The sequence below is a fragment of the Panicum hallii genome, chromosome 5, assembly GCF_002211085.1.
Source record: "Panicum hallii strain FIL2 chromosome 5, PHallii_v3.1, whole genome shotgun sequence".
Taxonomy (NCBI): domain Eukaryota; kingdom Viridiplantae; phylum Streptophyta; class Magnoliopsida; order Poales; family Poaceae; genus Panicum; species Panicum hallii.
The window spans coordinates 2,222,843-2,240,723 of NC_038046.1; the positions used below are offsets into that span (position 1 = coordinate 2,222,843).

At 44.0% G+C, this 17,881-nt stretch overlaps 3 protein-coding genes across 6 annotated transcripts; 2 read left to right on the forward strand and 1 right to left on the reverse strand.

Moving 5' to 3' along the window:
* The first annotated feature begins 1,995 nt into the window (after positions 1–1,995).
* LOC112893871 lies at positions 1,996–8,956 on the forward strand. 3 transcript variants are annotated; one of them, XM_025961392.1, is made up of 9 exons: positions 1,999–2,354; positions 2,486–2,557; positions 2,839–2,909; positions 3,014–3,862; positions 3,953–4,046; positions 4,163–5,017; positions 5,127–7,290; positions 7,682–7,821; positions 8,257–8,956. In XM_025961392.1, the coding sequence occupies exons 1-9, from the start codon at positions 2,312–2,314 to the stop codon at positions 8,571–8,573; spliced, it is 4,605 nt and encodes a 1,534-aa protein (XP_025817177.1). In that variant the 5' UTR covers positions 1,999–2,311; the 3' UTR covers positions 8,574–8,956. The 3 variants fall into 3 exon arrangements, with proteins under 3 accessions (XP_025817178.1, XP_025817177.1, XP_025817176.1); XM_025961391.1 differs by having other exon boundaries at positions 2,000–2,354; positions 5,124–7,290; XM_025961393.1 differs by lacking the exon at positions 8,257–8,956 and having other exon boundaries at positions 1,996–2,354; positions 5,124–7,290; positions 7,660–7,801.
* Positions 8,957–11,827: 2,871 nt separating this feature from the next.
* Positions 11,828–12,693, forward strand: LOC112893873. Its single transcript, XM_025961396.1, has 2 exons — positions 11,828–12,064; positions 12,146–12,693. Exons 1-2 carry the CDS (start codon positions 12,044–12,046, stop codon positions 12,671–12,673), a joined length of 549 nt encoding a protein of 182 aa, XP_025817181.1. The 5' UTR covers positions 11,828–12,043; the 3' UTR covers positions 12,674–12,693.
* Positions 12,694–13,197: 504 nt separating this feature from the next.
* On the reverse strand, positions 13,198–17,706 carry LOC112893872 (beclin-1-like protein). Of its 2 annotated transcripts, none has more exons than XM_025961394.1 (10): positions 17,383–17,706; positions 16,483–16,841; positions 16,124–16,294; positions 15,600–15,724; positions 15,327–15,375; positions 14,647–14,805; positions 14,486–14,580; positions 14,258–14,329; positions 14,016–14,165; positions 13,198–13,620 (listed from the first exon to the last, which is right to left on the reverse strand). In XM_025961394.1, exons 1-10 carry the CDS (start codon positions 17,525–17,527, stop codon positions 13,434–13,436), a joined length of 1,512 nt encoding a protein of 503 aa, XP_025817179.1. In that variant the 5' UTR covers positions 17,528–17,706; the 3' UTR covers positions 13,198–13,433. The 2 variants fall into 2 exon arrangements, with proteins under 2 accessions (XP_025817179.1, XP_025817180.1); XM_025961395.1 differs by having other exon boundaries at positions 14,486–14,571; positions 17,383–17,527.
* Between the last annotated feature and the right edge of the window lie 175 nt (positions 17,707–17,881).

Consider the following 17,881-nt stretch of genomic DNA (forward strand, 5'->3'; position numbering starts at 1 on the left):
GCTTGATCTCATCTGTGGTGAAATTCGGTTCCAAGGGAATTCTCATACGAAGAGCTGTGTCAGGCGACCGATGGCTTCAACAAGGATCGTGTCCTCGGCTCGGGCTGCTTCGGGGAAGTGTACGAAGCGCATCTGCGGCATCCGAGCTTTGCCCAACCCAGAGCCGGTGGCGGTGAAGAAGTTAAATCCGGTAGCGGAGCAATCCAGGAAGAACTACGTCTCCGAGATCATGATCCTGGGCCTCCTGAACCACCGAAACCGGCCTCGTGAAGCTCGTCGGCTGGTGCGACGGCGGCGCCGGCAAACAGCTGCTCGTGTACGAGCTGGTGAAGAACAAGAGCGTCGACGAGCACCTCCACGGGCCAGGTCGGCTGCTGGCGTGGCCGGAGAGGTACAGCAAGATCGCGCTTGGCGTCGGCCGCGCCGTCGGTCTCCTCCTGTGTGTCGGAAACAATTCACGTACGAATGCTAGTGCTGCAGTGCACTAGTATATATTTGGTTTTGGTTTGATATTCATGAACTGAGCCGCTCTTTACTAGATTTGCTTTACGTCTAAGGTTGGTACGTATTGCACCTCCTTTAAACACAAATGATTTATTTGAAATCAGTGGATAAAACAAGAGGGCCCAGAACCAAAACGTACTTGTTGACAGTGGCGGTAGCTTTTTATTGGGCAATTTGACTCACTAGAGAAACCATCAAATTCCAACCAAAATCTATTCTTTTAGGTTCTAATCAGGAAATGGACTGACTTCGCCACTAGGATCCCCCATCTTCTCTTTGCCCCATTTTCTCTTTCAAGTTGCCATCAAAGGAGAGTTTTGTCTTTTCAGCTTGTAATGGGAAATGTATGCTCGGACTTCGCCCTCATTGGATAGAGATTGGAGAGTATTAATCCCTGTATCCGACAGGTATTCCGCTGCTTCTTCTTCCCCTGCTCGTTGCCCTCCATCTCTGACCATCTTATTCGAATACCGACACTGATGCCGCCGTTGACACTGTCCTTGGAATGTTACGGTCATCTACCAGAACTGGGCGAAGGCGTCTTCACCGTCGTCTTTGACGCTTCAACCGGCGGATTGCATTTGCTGGGAGGCCCACAATAAAGCCTGGTCGGTCCAAAGAGGAGGCTGGCCAGGAAATTGTTGGGCTGGACTGAGCCCAGCAACGGTTTTGAGATTTAAGAATCATCTTTTCTTTTGCTTGACTATATATAATTGAAGACTAAACCTTAACAAAAACTGAATGGATCATTTGCTGTTGCCGATGATTTAAAAACATCCCATGGTGGACGGATGGACGAGCGAACCATTTCTCACCATTTACTACGTAAAATAACTATAGATTCATACCAAAAGTCATATAACCTATGGAGGTCGCAATAATTAATGGTGAAAAATTAAAATTATGTAGCAAAAGTTCCAAAATGTAGCATATAGCACTTTAGCGAAGCTTCTAAATGGACTATTCTCAGCCTAGTCTGACTCATGCTCGGATTGTCTTTCTCAAAGGGATGGCACTATATTTTCATTTTGAATATACTATACGGCGGCCTAAATTATAGTTTTTTTTATTTTTTCGGATTCATAGATTTTGCTTATAAATAATTACATACAATATTTAAAATAACTTATAATTTAGAATAGAAGCAATACACCATAAATGATCTCACGGATATGTTAAATTTGATTTTATGTATGAAAAGTTTGATATGTTTCAAAATAAATTGATTTAATCTCGGTGCATGTACAAACTCATGTATTACAATGAAATCATCCTTCCAACAAATTTCCATCATATAATGACGACACCCCCGCCACCATTTTCGAAAAAACGTTTCTACCATCATCAATTAAATAAAGAAAAAATGGTAGAAATAAACAAATCATGAGAGAGAAAAGAGTTCACTAGAAAACAAATCCATGATTTATCTCTTCGTTGGCCCTCGTCATCCCTTCCCTTCTCTCGCCCCCCTCCAAGCCAGCCACCGGCCACAGCGCACGCCCGCTTCGCAAACCCATCGAAACGAGCAGCCAAAAAAGCCTTCCCAAAAAACACAGAGCTCCCACCCCCCAACCCAACCCAACCCAACCCGGCCACCTCCCTTCCTCTTCCTGCTCCTCGCCTCGCCACGCCTCGCCGGTGACCTCCACGCCTCGCGCCGCTCTCAAAACCCTAGTTCTGGTTCCCTTCCCCGCCGCCACCCCGCCCCGTTCGCTCGGATCGCGCCGCGGAGGCCGCTGCTCCCGCTCCCGCTCCTGCCCGAAACCCTAGCTCACCCCCCCACGCTCTTGGATCTCGCGAGGCCGCGATGGCGGAGAGGAAGCTGGATCGACCCGCCGCGCTCGGGAAAGGTGAGCCGCCCGATCCGCGCGCCCCGACACGCGGGAGATCCGATCTGCTGCGGCCCTGGATCGCCTCAGCGCAGATCTGTGATTGATTGGTGGGTGCTCCCGATTTGACGTGTGGTTGTTGCGTCGCGCAGATGGGCTGTCGCTTGGGATCGAGGAGGACAGGGCCGCCGCCGCCGCCATGGGGTTCGTCGACGATTCCAAAGGTAAGGATTCCTCCTCGGAACCACATGTTCCTTATTCCTCGCTGATTCAGTTCGGGATGTACGTTTAGCAGTTGAGGGATTACTGTAGCGTATGCCGCATAAGTACGTAGGATTCGGTTGTGTGTTGCGCGTTCGTTTTGCTTTCGGCTCACGTGTGCCTGTGCGTGTGCTCCCATGCGTATGTGCGCGTAGGAGTGTGAGCTTGTGCGTGAGTGGGCTGTTATGTGGAAGGTACGGCCATGTTTTGCTGCACGTTGACCCTGAAGTATTCTGCTATGCAGATCAGCTGCACCTGGATAACAGCATTCCTCTGTCTCCTCAGTGGCTCTACGCCAAACCGGCTGATGGAAAGGTTTGTAAACACTGCTCTCTCCTAGGTCTTTGTTTTGCTGTACTGTAAATTTGATTGATTCCCGGTAGAAATGCTTATTAATGATGCTGGATTCTCATCTGCAGATTTCTCTGCCTCATGGGTCCTCCTTTGAACCTGCTGAAAGGGAAGTGAGGATGTTGGAAGGAACTGTTGATAGGAAAGAAAGAAGGCGGAATGTATTTGATGCTGACAGTGGTCTTCGTTGGCTTGAAGAGGAGAGGGAAACAAGCTTGCTTGGGAGGAGGGAGCGCAAGAAGGAAGTGGAGCGGGATGTTGATAATCGTAAAATTGATCGCCGATCTGACAATGTTTCTGCAAGGGATAACACTGATTCACGTGCACCTCCTACATCTGATAGGTGGAATGATGGTTCCACCCGCTTGGGGAATGAGGGTCGCCGTGATGGAAAATGGTCTACAAGATGGGGACCTGATGACAAGGAGAAGGACTCTAGGTCAGAAAAGAAGGTTGACGTAGAAAAGGATGAAACACATGCTGAAAAGCAGACATTCACAGGAAGGCTGCTGTCTGAGTCTGATTCCCGTGATAAATGGAGACCTCGTCACCGTCAGGAAAGTCATTCTGTCGTGACGGCAACATACCGCGCTGCTCCAGGCTTTGGATCAGAGAAAGGGCGTGTAAAGGACTCAAATGTTGGCTTTGCCCCTGGGCGAGGCAGGGGAAACCCAAACTCAGTCACATCCTTCAGTCGGCCATCATCTGCAGGACCAATTGGTGCTCCGGCTGTGCATGGGAAGTCTGCAAAATCTGCTGTTTGTTTCCGCTACCCAAGAGGGAAGCTTCTGGATATTTACAGGCAAAAAAATATGATGTCATCCTTTGATGATGCTAAACTGGAGGAAATTCCTTCCATCACACTCTCTACTTCTGCTAAACCACTTGCCTTTGTTGCACCGGATACTGTTGAAGAGGTAGTGCCTGGGTGATATTCTGCCTACTTTCTTTATCCTCTTTTATCTGTCCGTATTTTCCATTTATTTATCTGCTCTTCTACTTTATAGGCTCTTCTGGAAGATATTAGAAAGGGTAAAGTCATTAGCAGCGAGGGAAGCAATGCAACTGGAAACAAAAAAGAGAGGGCAAAAGAGCTTGAAGGTATATACGCTGCATGATGTTAATTGTGACGTCATATTTTGCTGATTGAGAAATGCAAATGTTACCGTCTATTGTGTTATCCATTGTGTATAGTCTAAATATTATATTTGTTTCAGAACCTGCTTCTGTCATTGATGAAGACAAAGACAAGGTCGCTCTAGCATTTGGTGGGTTGGGTCAGGAAGGATCTGCAACTTTAATCTCGGAGAAGGATGCCTTCTATGACAACCGGACGCTTTCTGGTGGTGTTGGTACATCCCCATCAAAGAAATCTATGGAGGAAAATGCTGTCAGTAATCAATACAGGATTGCTGGCATTCAGGATGGTTTGAAAACTGACGAAGCCAAGACAAGTACTGATCTTGATCTTAGCCCTAACCTACCTGATGATTCAAACACTCTGTTTGATGTGCCACCTTTTGAGCATCATTCAGAACCCCCAATGCCGTACCAAAATAGTGACATTGATATAAAAGCTGGTGGCCATGCTAGTTACCCAGAGGAGCTGACATTGTATTATCTGGATCCTCAAGGAGGTGTGCAGGGTCCATTTCTGGGTGCTGACATAATCTCCTGGTATGAAGATGGATACTTTGGTTTGGAGTTACCTGTGCGTTTGTCTCAGGCTCCAGATGATGTTCCTTTCCGCCCACTCGTTGAAGTCATGCCACATCTTGGACAGAAGCCGCAATCTCGTCCGCCTGCACTCTGTGATGAAAGTGCTGAATCTTTGGATTCTGCTCAAAGTAAATTTGAAGCTGCAATCCCTACTTCTGCTTCTTCTGGGAAAAGTGACCAAGCCTCCAAATGGGATTCTGAAAGCAATGCAGTTGATCCTAAAAGAGGTGATCATGATGCATCATTACCTTCGCGTGCTGGTTGGTTATCTTCACCTGAAACAGGAAAGGATACAGCAAATATTAGTAGTCGCCAGCAGAACATTCCTGAATCGGTGACTCAGGATGCTGAAGGTTTGTTTTCTTTATGTTTAGACTTCTTATCTTTTGCTTAAAAGTTCATTTGTCCTGTTTGTATTTTTCTTGAGGTAAATGTTAATTTTTTTCATGTTCATGACAGAAGTGCTGTACACTGGGAGGCCTAATAGCAGCATGGGTCAATCTGTACGGGATCTTGAAAATGACCGTGCAGATTTCAAGTTGGCACCACGTGATCCTCATTCTGCGGTCGGAGAAGCTAATTTGCCGCAGCATGATATCCCAAGAGAGAGTGATCTCAGTCCTCTTGGCTTACTTTGGTCTGAGCTGGAAGGGATGCATCCAAAGCAACCTCTCTCATCAAATGTACTTGGTGTAAATGAGCGTAGAAATCCCAAGCCTACAGCGCCCAAGGATATTCCACCTGTAAACATGAGACATGGGCAACTTAGCAGGATGAATGAAGCTTCTAGTATGCGTGATGAATGGCCTGCAAACTTTGGGCGGCTGGATAGTATGAATGATGCAAATATTCCAGGCAGAATCCCTCAGGTTGAGGCCGAGCATCATTTAAATTTTGAAGAGCAACTGCTGCTTCAACAGATCCGAAGGGAGCAACTGCAGCAGGAGCAAATGATGGCCCGTAACAATTTGGAGTTTCCTGGTCCGTTTCCAGGCCAGGTGTTTGATTCTTTGCACCAACACCGGCAGCCTATGAATCAACCACTTTCTGATGTGGAGCATCTCTTGAGAGTCCAGTTTGAACTTGACCAGCAGCAGCAACGTCGCCAACAGCTTCAACAAGAGCAGCACCAAAGGCAGCTGCAGCAGCAACGGCAAGCCCAGCTCTTGCAACAGCAGCAACAGCAGCAGCAGCAACAGATGATTCTTGAGCAACTGTTGCAGCAACAGTTGCAGGGTTCAAATTTTGGACCAACGAATATGGTTGATCAAGTCTTACTTCGGGAGCATGTATTAAATGAACTGCATCAACAACCTCACCATTTACAAAGGCAGCATGATGCGGCGATTGAACAACTAATTCAAGCAAAATTTGGCCATGGGCTTCATAGGGAGCATCATAATGATATGTTGGATGTTCTGTCACGTTCAAACCAGAGACAGATGCTTCCTTTGGAGCAGCAAATTCTTTTAGGCCTTCAGCAGGAGCAGCTTCAGTCACAACAGCTGGCTAATGCTCTGCGGCAACATTCAGGCAGGGAGGAAGAAAGGCACTTAAGTGGGGTCTGGCCAATGGATGATGCAGCACAGTTTATCCGCCCAGGAACCAGTCCAAATCAAGGTCATGCATCTCGGCATGGTCGTTTCGATCTCCTAGAGAACCTTCAGAGATCCTCATCGTTTGAGCAGCATGAACCTCTTGAACGGAACTTGTCCTTGCACGAGCGTTTGCATAGGGGAGGCCAAGGTATTCACTCACTTGAGCGGTCTGGTTCTTTGCCTGGTGGTGGTCCTGTACCAAACCCAGATGTTATAAATGCCCTAGCACGCCATCATGGACTTGGTCAGTTGGAAACGCATGGTGATTTATATTCTTTAGGCCAAATGCCTATGCTTCCTTCAGGAGTTCACCCCCAGCAACATAGGCTTCAGGAGCAGCTTTCTGGTTCACACTTAGGAAGGCTGGAAAGGCACTGGTCGGATGCCAATGGGCAAATGCAAAATAGTCTAATGGAATCTTCACGTATCAACCAGTTGCAGATTGAAGCAGAGAAGCAGAGGAGGAATGTGGAAATGAATCTTTCTGTTGACAACCCACATGCATGGGCAGCACTTATGAACAAAGAGAGGAACACGGAGCAAGATTTGAGTGATATGATTCATAAGAAACTTGCCCTTCAGTCGCAACAATCTTTGGGCTTCCCTGATGTTCCAGTGCCGGCATCGTTTGGGCGTAAAGATCACTTTGCACAGCCTGGTGTGGAGAACCCTTTGAGATCCCCAGTGGACAGGTTGTCTTTTGAGGAGTCTCTTGCAGAAAGGTCTCTTTTTGCAAAAACAGGGCAGTCAGCGCAGGAGGGATCAGCCAACCTTGATAGTTTACCCAACAGTATTGAGAACAGTGGAAAATATAACCTTAGATCAAGCTCTGGATCAATGCTTGAGCAGAAGCATTTTCTTGGAATTGATGATGTTCAAAGGGACTTTTCAGATGTTACAGGTGGCAGAGCGTCAGCTAATCATTTGGTTGGGAGTGTCAATGAGTTGACCAGGGGAAAAAAGCAGGGTTCAAGTGCGAACTTGGTTGCGGATGATACTAACTTTTCTGAAGATGCTGTTAACAACTGGTATTATTCTAAACTTTGTAGCTGTGGCACTCTGTTATCTAGTATCTTTCTCAGTGAGCCTTGATAGGATTTTTTTCCCACTTTACCAGTCTAATAATTTATTTGGCGCAATCCTCGCTTTATGCTGATGTCCTCTCATTAGAGCATTGACTAATTGTAATTTTTTGTTCTATTTTTTGTGAGATTTGTCTCACTGATAAACATACCTTTCTGCAAAGTCTTTTTCCAGACCAAGGTTTATTGCTATTTCAGTATTTGTTAAGGTGTATCTCTCCAGTATTAACTACTTTGCCACAGTGTCCTATGTCTGTTTTTGAATAATTTTTGGGAGAACAAAAGTTGGCTTTCTACTGTATTTATAATATATAGATGCTTTGTGTTTCATATGCAGGTCTGATACTGGCATATCAAAAGGGAGCTCTCACTCGTTACTAAAACGCTCCACAAACCAACATACGGCTACATCCCAGGCAGTTTCTACGGATCTATCAACAATCAGGCTGAAGAAGGCAGGCCTTGTGTCCTCTGATGGTATGAGTTTTCAAACTATATGGTTCAGTGGAATTGTCAAATTTTGACTGGTTAATATAACTTTGAGAGTGTTTTCTAAAAGTTTGTGGAAGTTGTTTCAATGCAACCTTGAGTGTAAATTATTAGACATTAGGTATATAGAAAATAAACTGGATGGCCACCTGATTGTGGATTCGATACATAGATCTACCCATGTGATAGTTTGTGCACAACGTCAGTGCTTAAGCTGTTGCACATGTTGTTTACCATGTTATTTACTGCCTCTGATTCATGTAAAGTAATTTAGACAGAGACACTTTGACTAGTATTTTTTATGAAAATATGTAATTTCAAATATAAGTCTATATGGTTCTTCCATTGATGGTCAAATTTGCCTGGAATTTTATAGTTCTGCATTATGTCATGATTTTAATTTTGATGATATCTGCTGTGCAGAGAATAAGATGGAATCAGGTATCACCTCAGTAGCCCAGGCTATGGAAGCCTCTGTTCCTAGCAACAAAGAGACAGGGGTGTATAGCATGCCATCAGCCACGAACAATCCAGATGCCTCTGGCCCTTCATTCAGCGAAGCGCTGAAGTCAAAGAAACCTCCGTTGCAGTATGATACCTCAGAATCTGCTGACGGTGGCCCAGGTGGTAAGGGTGCGAAGAAGAAAACAAAGAAAGGAAAGCAGATTGACCCTTCTCTTCTTGGCTTCAAGGTCCACAGTAACCGGATCATGATGGGCGAGATTGTTCGAGATGATTAGCATGCTGTTGTGTGTACATGCTCACCTCTTTGTAACTCCACAAAAATTTTGTGCTGTGGCTTATTTTTTGTTTGCCTAGATCCTTTTCTTTAGCCTTAGTTTTTACCAGATTTGTCAAGATGTAGTGAAGTTAGGGAGGCTTTTTGTTTCAATGCCCTCGGGTTTACAGAAGTGACATTTGTACAGGACAGACAAGATCATCGTGTATTTTGGTCCATAGTTTTGTTGGCGATCTGTCGTAAACTGTGAATGTATAGATGATAGCACCTGAGTCAGGATTTTTTTCGCCATTAGCATTGATTTGCTGTGCTTTCTGATCGCATGAGTTATTGTAAAGGTCAGGTCACATGGTGGGAGAGGTATAAAAATCTATGGTCTCATGCTGTTGTGAGTGGGACTTGCCTGGTGATGCGAGATCTGAATAATCTGTTTTTTTGATTGACTGGTGATGCGAGATCTGAATAATCTGATTTTTTGATTGACTGTTAATAGTTATTGTTAACTATCAGACTGTTTAGTTGAGGAGTGAAGTGGAACAGAGCCGTTCCATCCTACTTTTGTAGATGTTTGGTTGCCAGACTTGTGGGGCGGAGTGGCTCCCAATGGGGAATATTCCTGTCAGATGCCGAATGAGCCTGCTTCTGCTTTAAAAAATTGGACGGACGGAGCCGCTCCGCTCCGGACTCGCTCCTGCCTTGCCTCGCTCTCCCGTCTCTGTGCACAGTTTCGTTCTCCCTCCCGTGCTCCCATGGCGCCCAGCCAACCCGCGCCGCCGCCGCCTCCCCTCCTCCTCCCCTGGCCATGGCCGTAGCAAGGAAGCCGGCCAGGTCTGACCCGCGCCGCCTCCTCGTCCCCTGCGCGCAGCCCAGCCAACCCGCGCCGCCATGGCCAGATCTGACCTCCCATGTGCGCTCGCGGCCGGTCCCCTCCTCCTTGCGCCATGGCCGGTGTCCTCCTCCCTACGCCATGGCCGGCGTTCTCCTCCTCCCCTGCGCCTAGCCCGGCCTCCTCCTCCCTGCGCCATGGCCGGCGTCCTCCTCCTCCCCTGCGCCCAGCCCGGCCTCCTCCTCCTCCCCTGCGCCATGGCCGGCGTCCTCCTCCTCCCCTGCGCCCAGCCCGGCCTCCTCCTCCCTGCGCCATGGCCGGCGTCCTCCTCCTCCCCTGCGTCCAGCCCGGCCTCCTCTTCCTCCCCTGCACCATGGCCGGCCTCCTCCTCCTCCCTGCGCCTAGCCCGGCCTCCTCCTCTCTGCGCCATGGCCTCCTTGTCCCTCATTCTTACGCCATGGCCGGCCTCCTCCCTGAGCCATGGCCTCCTTCTCCATCATTCTTAAGTCTTTATTGATTAGCAACTAATTCATATCTTTTATTTTGAATAGAAAATCAGATTGGCAGAGCAAGAGGAATAGTCAGGAACAACTGCAGCTAAGGTATACTTCTAACACGAACATACCTCTACATTAACAATGAATTATATTATCTTCATGTGTTGCGAATTGGTAATTTTTTCTTTATTGTCTAATAATATATAGATGGATGAGGACGATCAGCTTCTTGTCTTTATAGCTGCTGCTCATGTGTTGCTTTCGATGATGGCAATGGTTATTAAAAGTAGAAAAAGAAAACGCCACGGTCATACACCCATAGGACAAATTAGATATGCTCCAATTGATGAGAGGGATAGGAGGAGGTTTGAGTACCTTAATGATAAAATTTGGAAGAATGATGTTACTTGTGTCAATATGCTTAGGCTTAATAGAGCATCGTTCTTTCTCTTTTGTAAACTTTTAGGGATAGAGGTTTATTAGAAAACACTACACACATGTGTGTTGAGCAGCAAGTTGCTATGTTTTTGCACACAATTGGCCACAATGTTAAGAATACGGTAGTTGCCACTAATTTTGGTAGGTTCGGGGAAACCGTTAGTCGGTACTTCAATAAAGTGCTTCATGCCATTGGAGAGCTATGCAACGACTTCATTAAGCCACCGTCATCGACGACACCATCTAAAATTCAAGGGAACTCACGATGGAATCCTTATTTTAAGGTAGTGTTTGGTTTGTTTGCACAAATTTTATTGATTCTAGGTAGACTTTTGAGGCCTTACACATTCTCATTGTAATGCTAAAATAGGATTGTATTGGGGCTATTGATGGCACACATATTCGAGCGTCTGTTCCTAAGGAAATGGAGGCTGCATTTCGTGGTAGGAAGAGTTACACTACGCAAAATGTAATGGCAGCCTAGACTTTGATCTACGGTTCACATTTGTTATAGCTGGTTGGGAGGGAACAGCTCATGATGCCTCAATTTTACGAGATGCTTTAGAACGCCCAAATGGTCTTCGTGTCCCCGAAGGTACAATAAAATTTGAGTAGCTCATTTACACTAACCCACTATATATAATGACTAGTGTACCTCATATACATATCCTTATATGATAGGCAAGTTCTACCTAGTTGATGCCGGATATGGAGCCAAACCGGATTTTCTGCCTCCTTATTGTGGTGTGAGGTACCACTTGAATGAGTGGGGCAGCAACCCCGTACAAAATGAGAAGTAATTGTTCAACCTTAGCCACTCATCTCTCAGGATTATAGTAGAGCGTGCATTTGGTTCTTTGAAGAGGTGATTCAAAATACTTGATGATGCAATACCATTTTTTCCCTTCCCTACCCAAGTAGAAGTTGTTGTTGCTGCTTGCATTATTCATAATTGGGTCATAGAAGATGGCCGTGATGATTTGATTATATCTGAAAATGATGACCTCCCTAGTATTACCCATCAAACATCAACATATGGTCAAGCAACGGAACATGCCTTCATGGTTAATTTTAGGCAAGAACTTGCCAATGCCATGTGGAAGACCGTCAGCAATATTATTCCAATACTTCATGAGTTATGTATCTTTTTATTTGTACGAGTCTATATATCTTTTGTTTCTATGAAGCTATGTACCCCTTTATTTGTATGAGACTATGTATGTTTTGTTTCTATGAACCTATGTACTCTTTTATTTAGTATGAGTCTATGTAACTTTTGTTTGTATGAACCTATGTATTTTTTTCTATGAACCTATGTATCTTTTGTTTTATTTAATGATGAAATCAGATTTACTTTGTACTATTTATATTGCTGAAATTTAGTTTACTTTTCTTTCATTTAAGCTTGATACAATGGAGGGAGAGGTAAAAGGTGGCACTGTTTGGACAGCAAGTCAGACCACTTTTGTGCAAGCTTTTCTTGTTAATCTTGTAGCTGATGGTTCCAAAACATCAAGTGGTTTCAAGAGAGTTCATCTCAATACTTGTGCTAAGGCTTTGAATGAACATTTTAAGATCAATAGAACACATGAACAGATTTCCAACCACTTGAAAACATTGAAGAAAAAGTACATTAGGATCAATCAACTTAGGAGCAAGAGTGGTGCTGTTTGGGATGAAGAGAACTTTATCATCCGTTATGATCATGAGATGTACACAAGTCATTTTAAGGTAATAACTTTGTTGTACTTGTATATTTTCTTTTATCATTATTGTTGTCCTGTAGGTACTAATTATCTTGTCCAATGTTAGGATGAGAACGGAAAGGAGAGAAACAAGGGTGATGATGAGTACATAAACAAGTCTCTTCCATACTATGGCAATCTAGCTATAATTTTTGGTGATAGTGTTGCAACAGGGCAATTTGTGAAGACCTCAAGTGAACCTCTTGCTGTAGATGTTGAAGAGGATACACAAAAGGATGAGATGAATCTTAGGACACCATCTAGTGCTACTATTGACAAAGATGACACGGCGGCTTCAGGCAATAGGCCCTCCAAGAGAGCTAAGAAGGATGACAATGGAGCTGATTCTTTGCTTCAAGCCTTTGATCGTGGTACTCAAACCCTAACTAGTGCCATACGAGATGCAGCATCAAAGAAAGCTTTGCCACCGGGTTTGTTTGAAGCTATGGATAGCCTTCCTGGTTTTGAGCTTGAGCAAAAGGCTAAGTACTATTCTTATTTGTTGAACCATCCTAATGTTGCACATGGCTTTGTGGATGCGCCGTTGTTGTACAAGCTCTCTATGATTACTGAGTTCATTAATGCTAATATGTAGGCTTGCTAATTAGCAAATGATAGCAAGACTCTATTTTAGGTGACATAAACTTGTATGTCATGCTTTTGATTGTATCCATGAACAAGGCACTTTGGATTATATGCACGTCGTGATGACTTGTGGTCTATTCTATATGCTATGTTATGATGGATCTTAAGAAGCTGTAATCTTTGAATTATATGTTATGATGTTATGATATCATTAGTATTTTTTGATTGATTATTTAGCTAATACATGAGAATGTGATTATTTTCTACTTCACTTGACTCCTCAACCAAACACAGGATGAAACCGTTCTGTTCCAGTTCACTCTGCAACGAAACAAAAAATAGAGCCGCACCGTTCCAGTTTACCAAACACGGAACAGAGCGACTCCATTCCACTTCGCTCCTCAACCAAACACTACCTAAGTAACTGGCAGGGTGAACATGCTGGACAGCTCATGACGGGGCATACCAGTTTGACAGTGATCTCAGCTGGGCAGCGACCACAAAGGAAGAAGATGCTGCATTCTTCCCCCGTGGAATAGAAACTGAAGACTGAAAAATCTTATTATTCTTACAATTTGCGTGCACAGATGGCTCAGCCCTTGGATTCACATACGATAGGGTTCAGACAGAACAGCAGACTTCAAGTATAGACGGTATGTTGCTACATGTATGTACATCAAATGTGTCCTTATTGTCACTACGGCTACACTCCAATGACTAGGGTCAGTAACTCTGTATTTAAACTATGTACAGTTGAAGTAAAAACATCATTAGTTCTTGTTCCTCAGAGATTGTGTGTGCACTGGCCCCGATGGTGGCGCAAAACTTGTGTTGCCAATGAACCAGTAGAGAACCCATTTCAGATTGCACAGCATGTACTTCAGCGCCTTGGTCCAGTTCTCGTTCTTATTGAAACTTAGGACGATTGTATGGCTCCCTACTTTGTCACCATCAATCCTGTAAAATGACGTAATCTTAATTAACAGCAACACGGGTAACATAAAAGACATAAGAAACCTTCCAATTTACTATCTTCTAGCATCAAACTCATCATAACAGAGTTCCTACATGTGCGCTGCACCAATTGTTGCAGGAACTAAAGAAAGGTCAAAGCCACAAAAATCATTGCCATAAGTATGTAGCACTTAACACTAAACCTAATGCATTTGAACAAATTTCACCTCAGGTAGAAATCTTCAGAATTAAATTATTCTTTTAAGAGTAATTGCAAAAGAACGTTAGGTTATAAGCATAAAATAAAAAATGAAAAATTCGGATGTATGAATGACAAGAATCGTCAAGGCACCTAAACATGAGGATTATGAGAACAATAGATTTGCAAGACGTCTTACTTATAGGGAAGCTTCAATGACTTCTCAGGTGGAACGTTGTTCTCTTTATCCAAATTTATGGCAAACTCAGCAAACTCTTGCAGGCAAGTGAGAAACCATGTCATGGCTTTGTCAAATCGGGTGCTCCAGAACAAATTTACAGGGCCAAACCTGAACATCAACAGTGTGTCTTATACAAGGGAATCTTCAATCTTGCTAAGGCAAGAACGTTAGAAAAATACGTTTACCAGCAGAAAGCTTACAGTTCATATGTATTGTTGTGGATGTCGGTGACTCTTGGATAGCTTCCCATAGGGTGAATCTTGATCCGGTATCTAGGAAAATATTCAGGAACTCCAATAGGAATATTTCCATTTATAACAATTATAGCATGTTTAGTTTTACAATTTACGGTTTATGCACTTCATAAAATTTTAACTTAACCTAGGCACTAAGAATGCTATTGCTGCTGATAGGGAACGAAAGGATACTGAAATTTCGGAGTGAAATATTGAGCCATGGTATGCAGCAACAGTGCAGCCTGACCCCAAGCAGCATTTATCTCATCCCACTCAACCTGCAAATTCTTTTGAGAAGCACTGAGTACAGTGAATCGTTGTGGTATTTATGCATTTTGTGACCTGCATCTTACCTCTACACTAGAAAGGCGTCCGAGGCGGAAGTTGTTTATTGTTCCAATAACACCATCATGTGAAATATAAAATGCATCATTGAGAACATTAGTACGCTTCAACAGTTCCAGATGAACCTGAGAAACTTCTATCCTGGCAAAAACTGCATCTCTTTCTTCCTGAATAGTGAAGTGATATTTTTCAGACAATGAAATGAAAATGTCACCAAAAATAAATCTGGCAAACTATTCAAGAATAAGAAAACATGCATATAGATAATATATAAAATGTGTAATATATAATGGTATATCCAAACAAGAAGGCAGCATGAAAGATCCACAACACAGACAGTATGCATATCGCATAAACAATGTTAGATTTCTGTCAGCAATTTATTGATGTGAAATAAATATATGATCATAAAATCAACGACACACTTTTTGGTTAATATTGCTTTATTTGTTAGCCTGTAACTGATATGGAACAAAATACATACGTATTGGGAGGGATTGAGGTGGAAATTTAATTCATTTCCCCCTCCAATCCATACGCATTGGGAGGGAATGGGTTTATCCAAACAAATCCTCAGGGGGTCAACAAGAACAAAAAGTTCAACCTTCAAAGTATGACAGCAGCAGTTTGGTGCATTGCTATTCTGACAGTAAGATATCCATATGCATATGGCTTGAAGTAATTATACCTGGTGAGATGTCAACTGAAACTGAAAGCTGTTGAATTCATGCCAATACCTAATTCAAAAAATTTACAACATTAACTTTGCATGACAAGTATTTGAAGCATTAGAAGTGCAGATAGTGCAAAAACTGCAGCATAACCATGATTCTGTGATATTATTTCCCAGCAACTGCAAGCGAATAAAAAATATTGAAGACTGTGCACAGTATAGACAAACGGCAGAGCTAATGACAGGAAGATACCTATAAGAATAATGACATCGAGAACAGATACTAACCGTTCTTCCAATTCCTCAAATTGTTTAGACTTTATTTCAAGATCTTTCATCTCGGAGCTAACTTCTGAATATAGCTTTTCAGCTTCTTCAATAGCAGCTTTAAGTTTCTTTTCTTCTTCCTCGATCTGAAATTGTAGAGCACACAAATATGAATAAGAATATCACACATACCAAAAAGTATTTCTGGCAAATCTACCATAGGATTGATAACATGGACTCGTTCCTCTGATGTACAAATTATGCGCAAGAATTCAGCTGCGTTTATTTTTTTATGGAAGTTCTATTTATAGTTGATAGCTTATGTCTGATTATCTCATAACATGTTTGAATATATCACTGTATACTTTTCATTTTGTGCGACTTGACATGATAACAGGGTCAAAGGACCAAATTGGATCTCCATATACTGCTGCTAGTGACTGCTTGAAGTATATCAATTAAACAGTAGAATTTGCATCTTCTAACCTTAATAATTGAAGTTATCATCAAACCATACATATGCAACAGCCAACAAGAAATATCACCTTTTGTTTCTCCTTCTGAAAGTCTGTTTCACTGAGTATGTTGTAGGGTTCCTGCTCCAAACGTTGAAGACAAGCCTCATAAGCTTTAATATCCGCATTAACATCTTCAATCTCCTTATCCATCTTATCAGAAAGAACCCTCATACATTCTAGACAAAGTGGCTGCTCAACCTGCACATGTAAATGGAAAAGCACAAATGTATTGTTGTTAGTAGATATATCACTTTAATAATGTCTACACTTAGAAGTAAAAAACCAAGCACATCTGATGCAAGAAGAAGAAACACAAAGGACAGCAATAGCAAATCCATGCATACTTATACAACTAAAATATGCACACCTTAAGCAATCGATTGTACCTGAGTTTGTGAGCTAGCAATCTCAAAAGCTCTTTTCAGCACAGTAACATTAGAGTGAAATCCAGAATTGTTTCCTGGTGAAGGGCTACTGGAGTTTAGACCCGGTGGTGTCAGCTGTGCACCACCTCCTTCAGAGGCAGGTGTCTTGTATATGGAAGCAGCAGGAGGTGGAAGCACTATATATGACCCCTCTATCGCTCTTGTTGATTGGTTAGGTTCAGTGTGCGGTGCTGCTGCACTTGGTGGACGCGGGGGGATTCCAGGACCTTGAGATCTGCTCTGCCTGGATAGAACGACATAAGAATTGTCCATCCTGCTTGCACCCATCACACTGCCCTGAACAGAAGGCGCATGATTACCTGCATTAATTTAATGGCATACTAGATAAGTACCACGAGCACCACAGTTGCATCTTGAAGAGAGGCTCAATGGGTAGTGCTTGAGAAAAAAAATGGAAATAACAGGATTCAAGGAAGCAAGGCAAATGGCAATATGCTAAATTGCTAATCCTGGTCTCGGCACCATCTCAACAGAGCAACTTATAATTGTTGAAAGCATGAAGCAACTCTGGGTTCGAGCATTAAGAAGACTAAATAATTAGGGATCATGAGCAACATGATCCTCGCAGCAGCTTCTCCTAGTTCTATTAACATAGATCCGTTATCCTGCAAGTCATATTTTTTCCCAGTATTTGCCGGCTTTGGCCATTTCGCTTATCCAAATGCTGCAATTGTGTGTGAATTACATCTCCAGCGCAGGCTGAGACTCCTGGAGAAGCGTATTTGGCATAATCTGAGTGGTTTTAAGCACAGAAGCGACTCAAATCAATGGAGTAATTCACAGGTAAGTATAGGAATGGAAGAGGAGGCTAAATCGGGTGGGGATACGAGGCACGGGTACCGGCCGCGGCGTGGGCGGGCAGCCTGTCGGAATACGAGTCGACCCCGACGACGACGAGGGCGCGGCGGCACTCCTGGCACCTGAACCGCGGCAGCGACGGGTCGACCGCGCAGCCCTTGCCGCCGCCGCCGGCCGCGGGCTTCATGTCGCCTGCCTCCTCGCCGAGGACGCCGCTCCCGCTTGGCGATCTCCAACGAATCGAACGGACGAGCTGTGGCCCGAGCCCTGCTGCTGCCGGCGGCTCGTCCTCGGCCGGCGAGGGGAGTGGGGATCGCGGAGGAGATGGAGTGTCCCCGCAGGCACGCAGCAGCGAGACGAGACGAGACGGGGAGAAACTCCTTATTTTTATTTGGTCTCTCTCGTCTCACTGGCTGCGTTGTGCGAGCGTGCGTGAGATACTGGGCCGGGCTGAGTCATGGGCTTTTCTGCACCCATAAACAAACCCTTTTGCTGGACTATGGCCCCGCAGTGGTCTGCACTGCATAAGCATAAATAAATC

Coding starts and splice junctions, on each gene's coding strand:
- LOC112893873 (XM_025961396.1), top strand. CDS start 12,044: ATGTACACAAGTCATTTTAAG. Junction 12,065..12,145: donor TGTACACAAGTCATTTTAAG/GTAATAACTTTG, acceptor GTCCAATGTTAG/GATGAGAACGGAAAGGAGAG.
- LOC112893872 (XM_025961394.1), bottom strand. CDS start 17,527: ATGAAGCCCGCGGCCGGCGGCGGCGGCAAGGGCTGCGCGGTCGACCCG. Junction 16,842..17,382: donor GCCCGCCCACGCCGCGGCCG/GTACCCGTGCCT, acceptor AAATTAATGCAG/GTAATCATGCGCCTTCTGTT. Junction 16,295..16,482: donor TTGCTAGCTCACAAACTCAG/GTACAATCGATT, acceptor TTACATGTGCAG/GTTGAGCAGCCACTTTGTCT.
- LOC112893871 (XM_025961391.1), top strand. CDS start 2,312: ATGGCGGAGAGGAAGCTGGATCGACCCGCCGCGCTCGGGAAAG. Junction 2,910..3,013: donor CCAAACCGGCTGATGGAAAG/GTTTGTAAACAC, acceptor TCTCATCTGCAG/ATTTCTCTGCCTCATGGGTC. Junction 7,822..8,256: donor AGGCCTTGTGTCCTCTGATG/GTATGAGTTTTC, acceptor TCTGCTGTGCAG/AGAATAAGATGGAATCAGGT.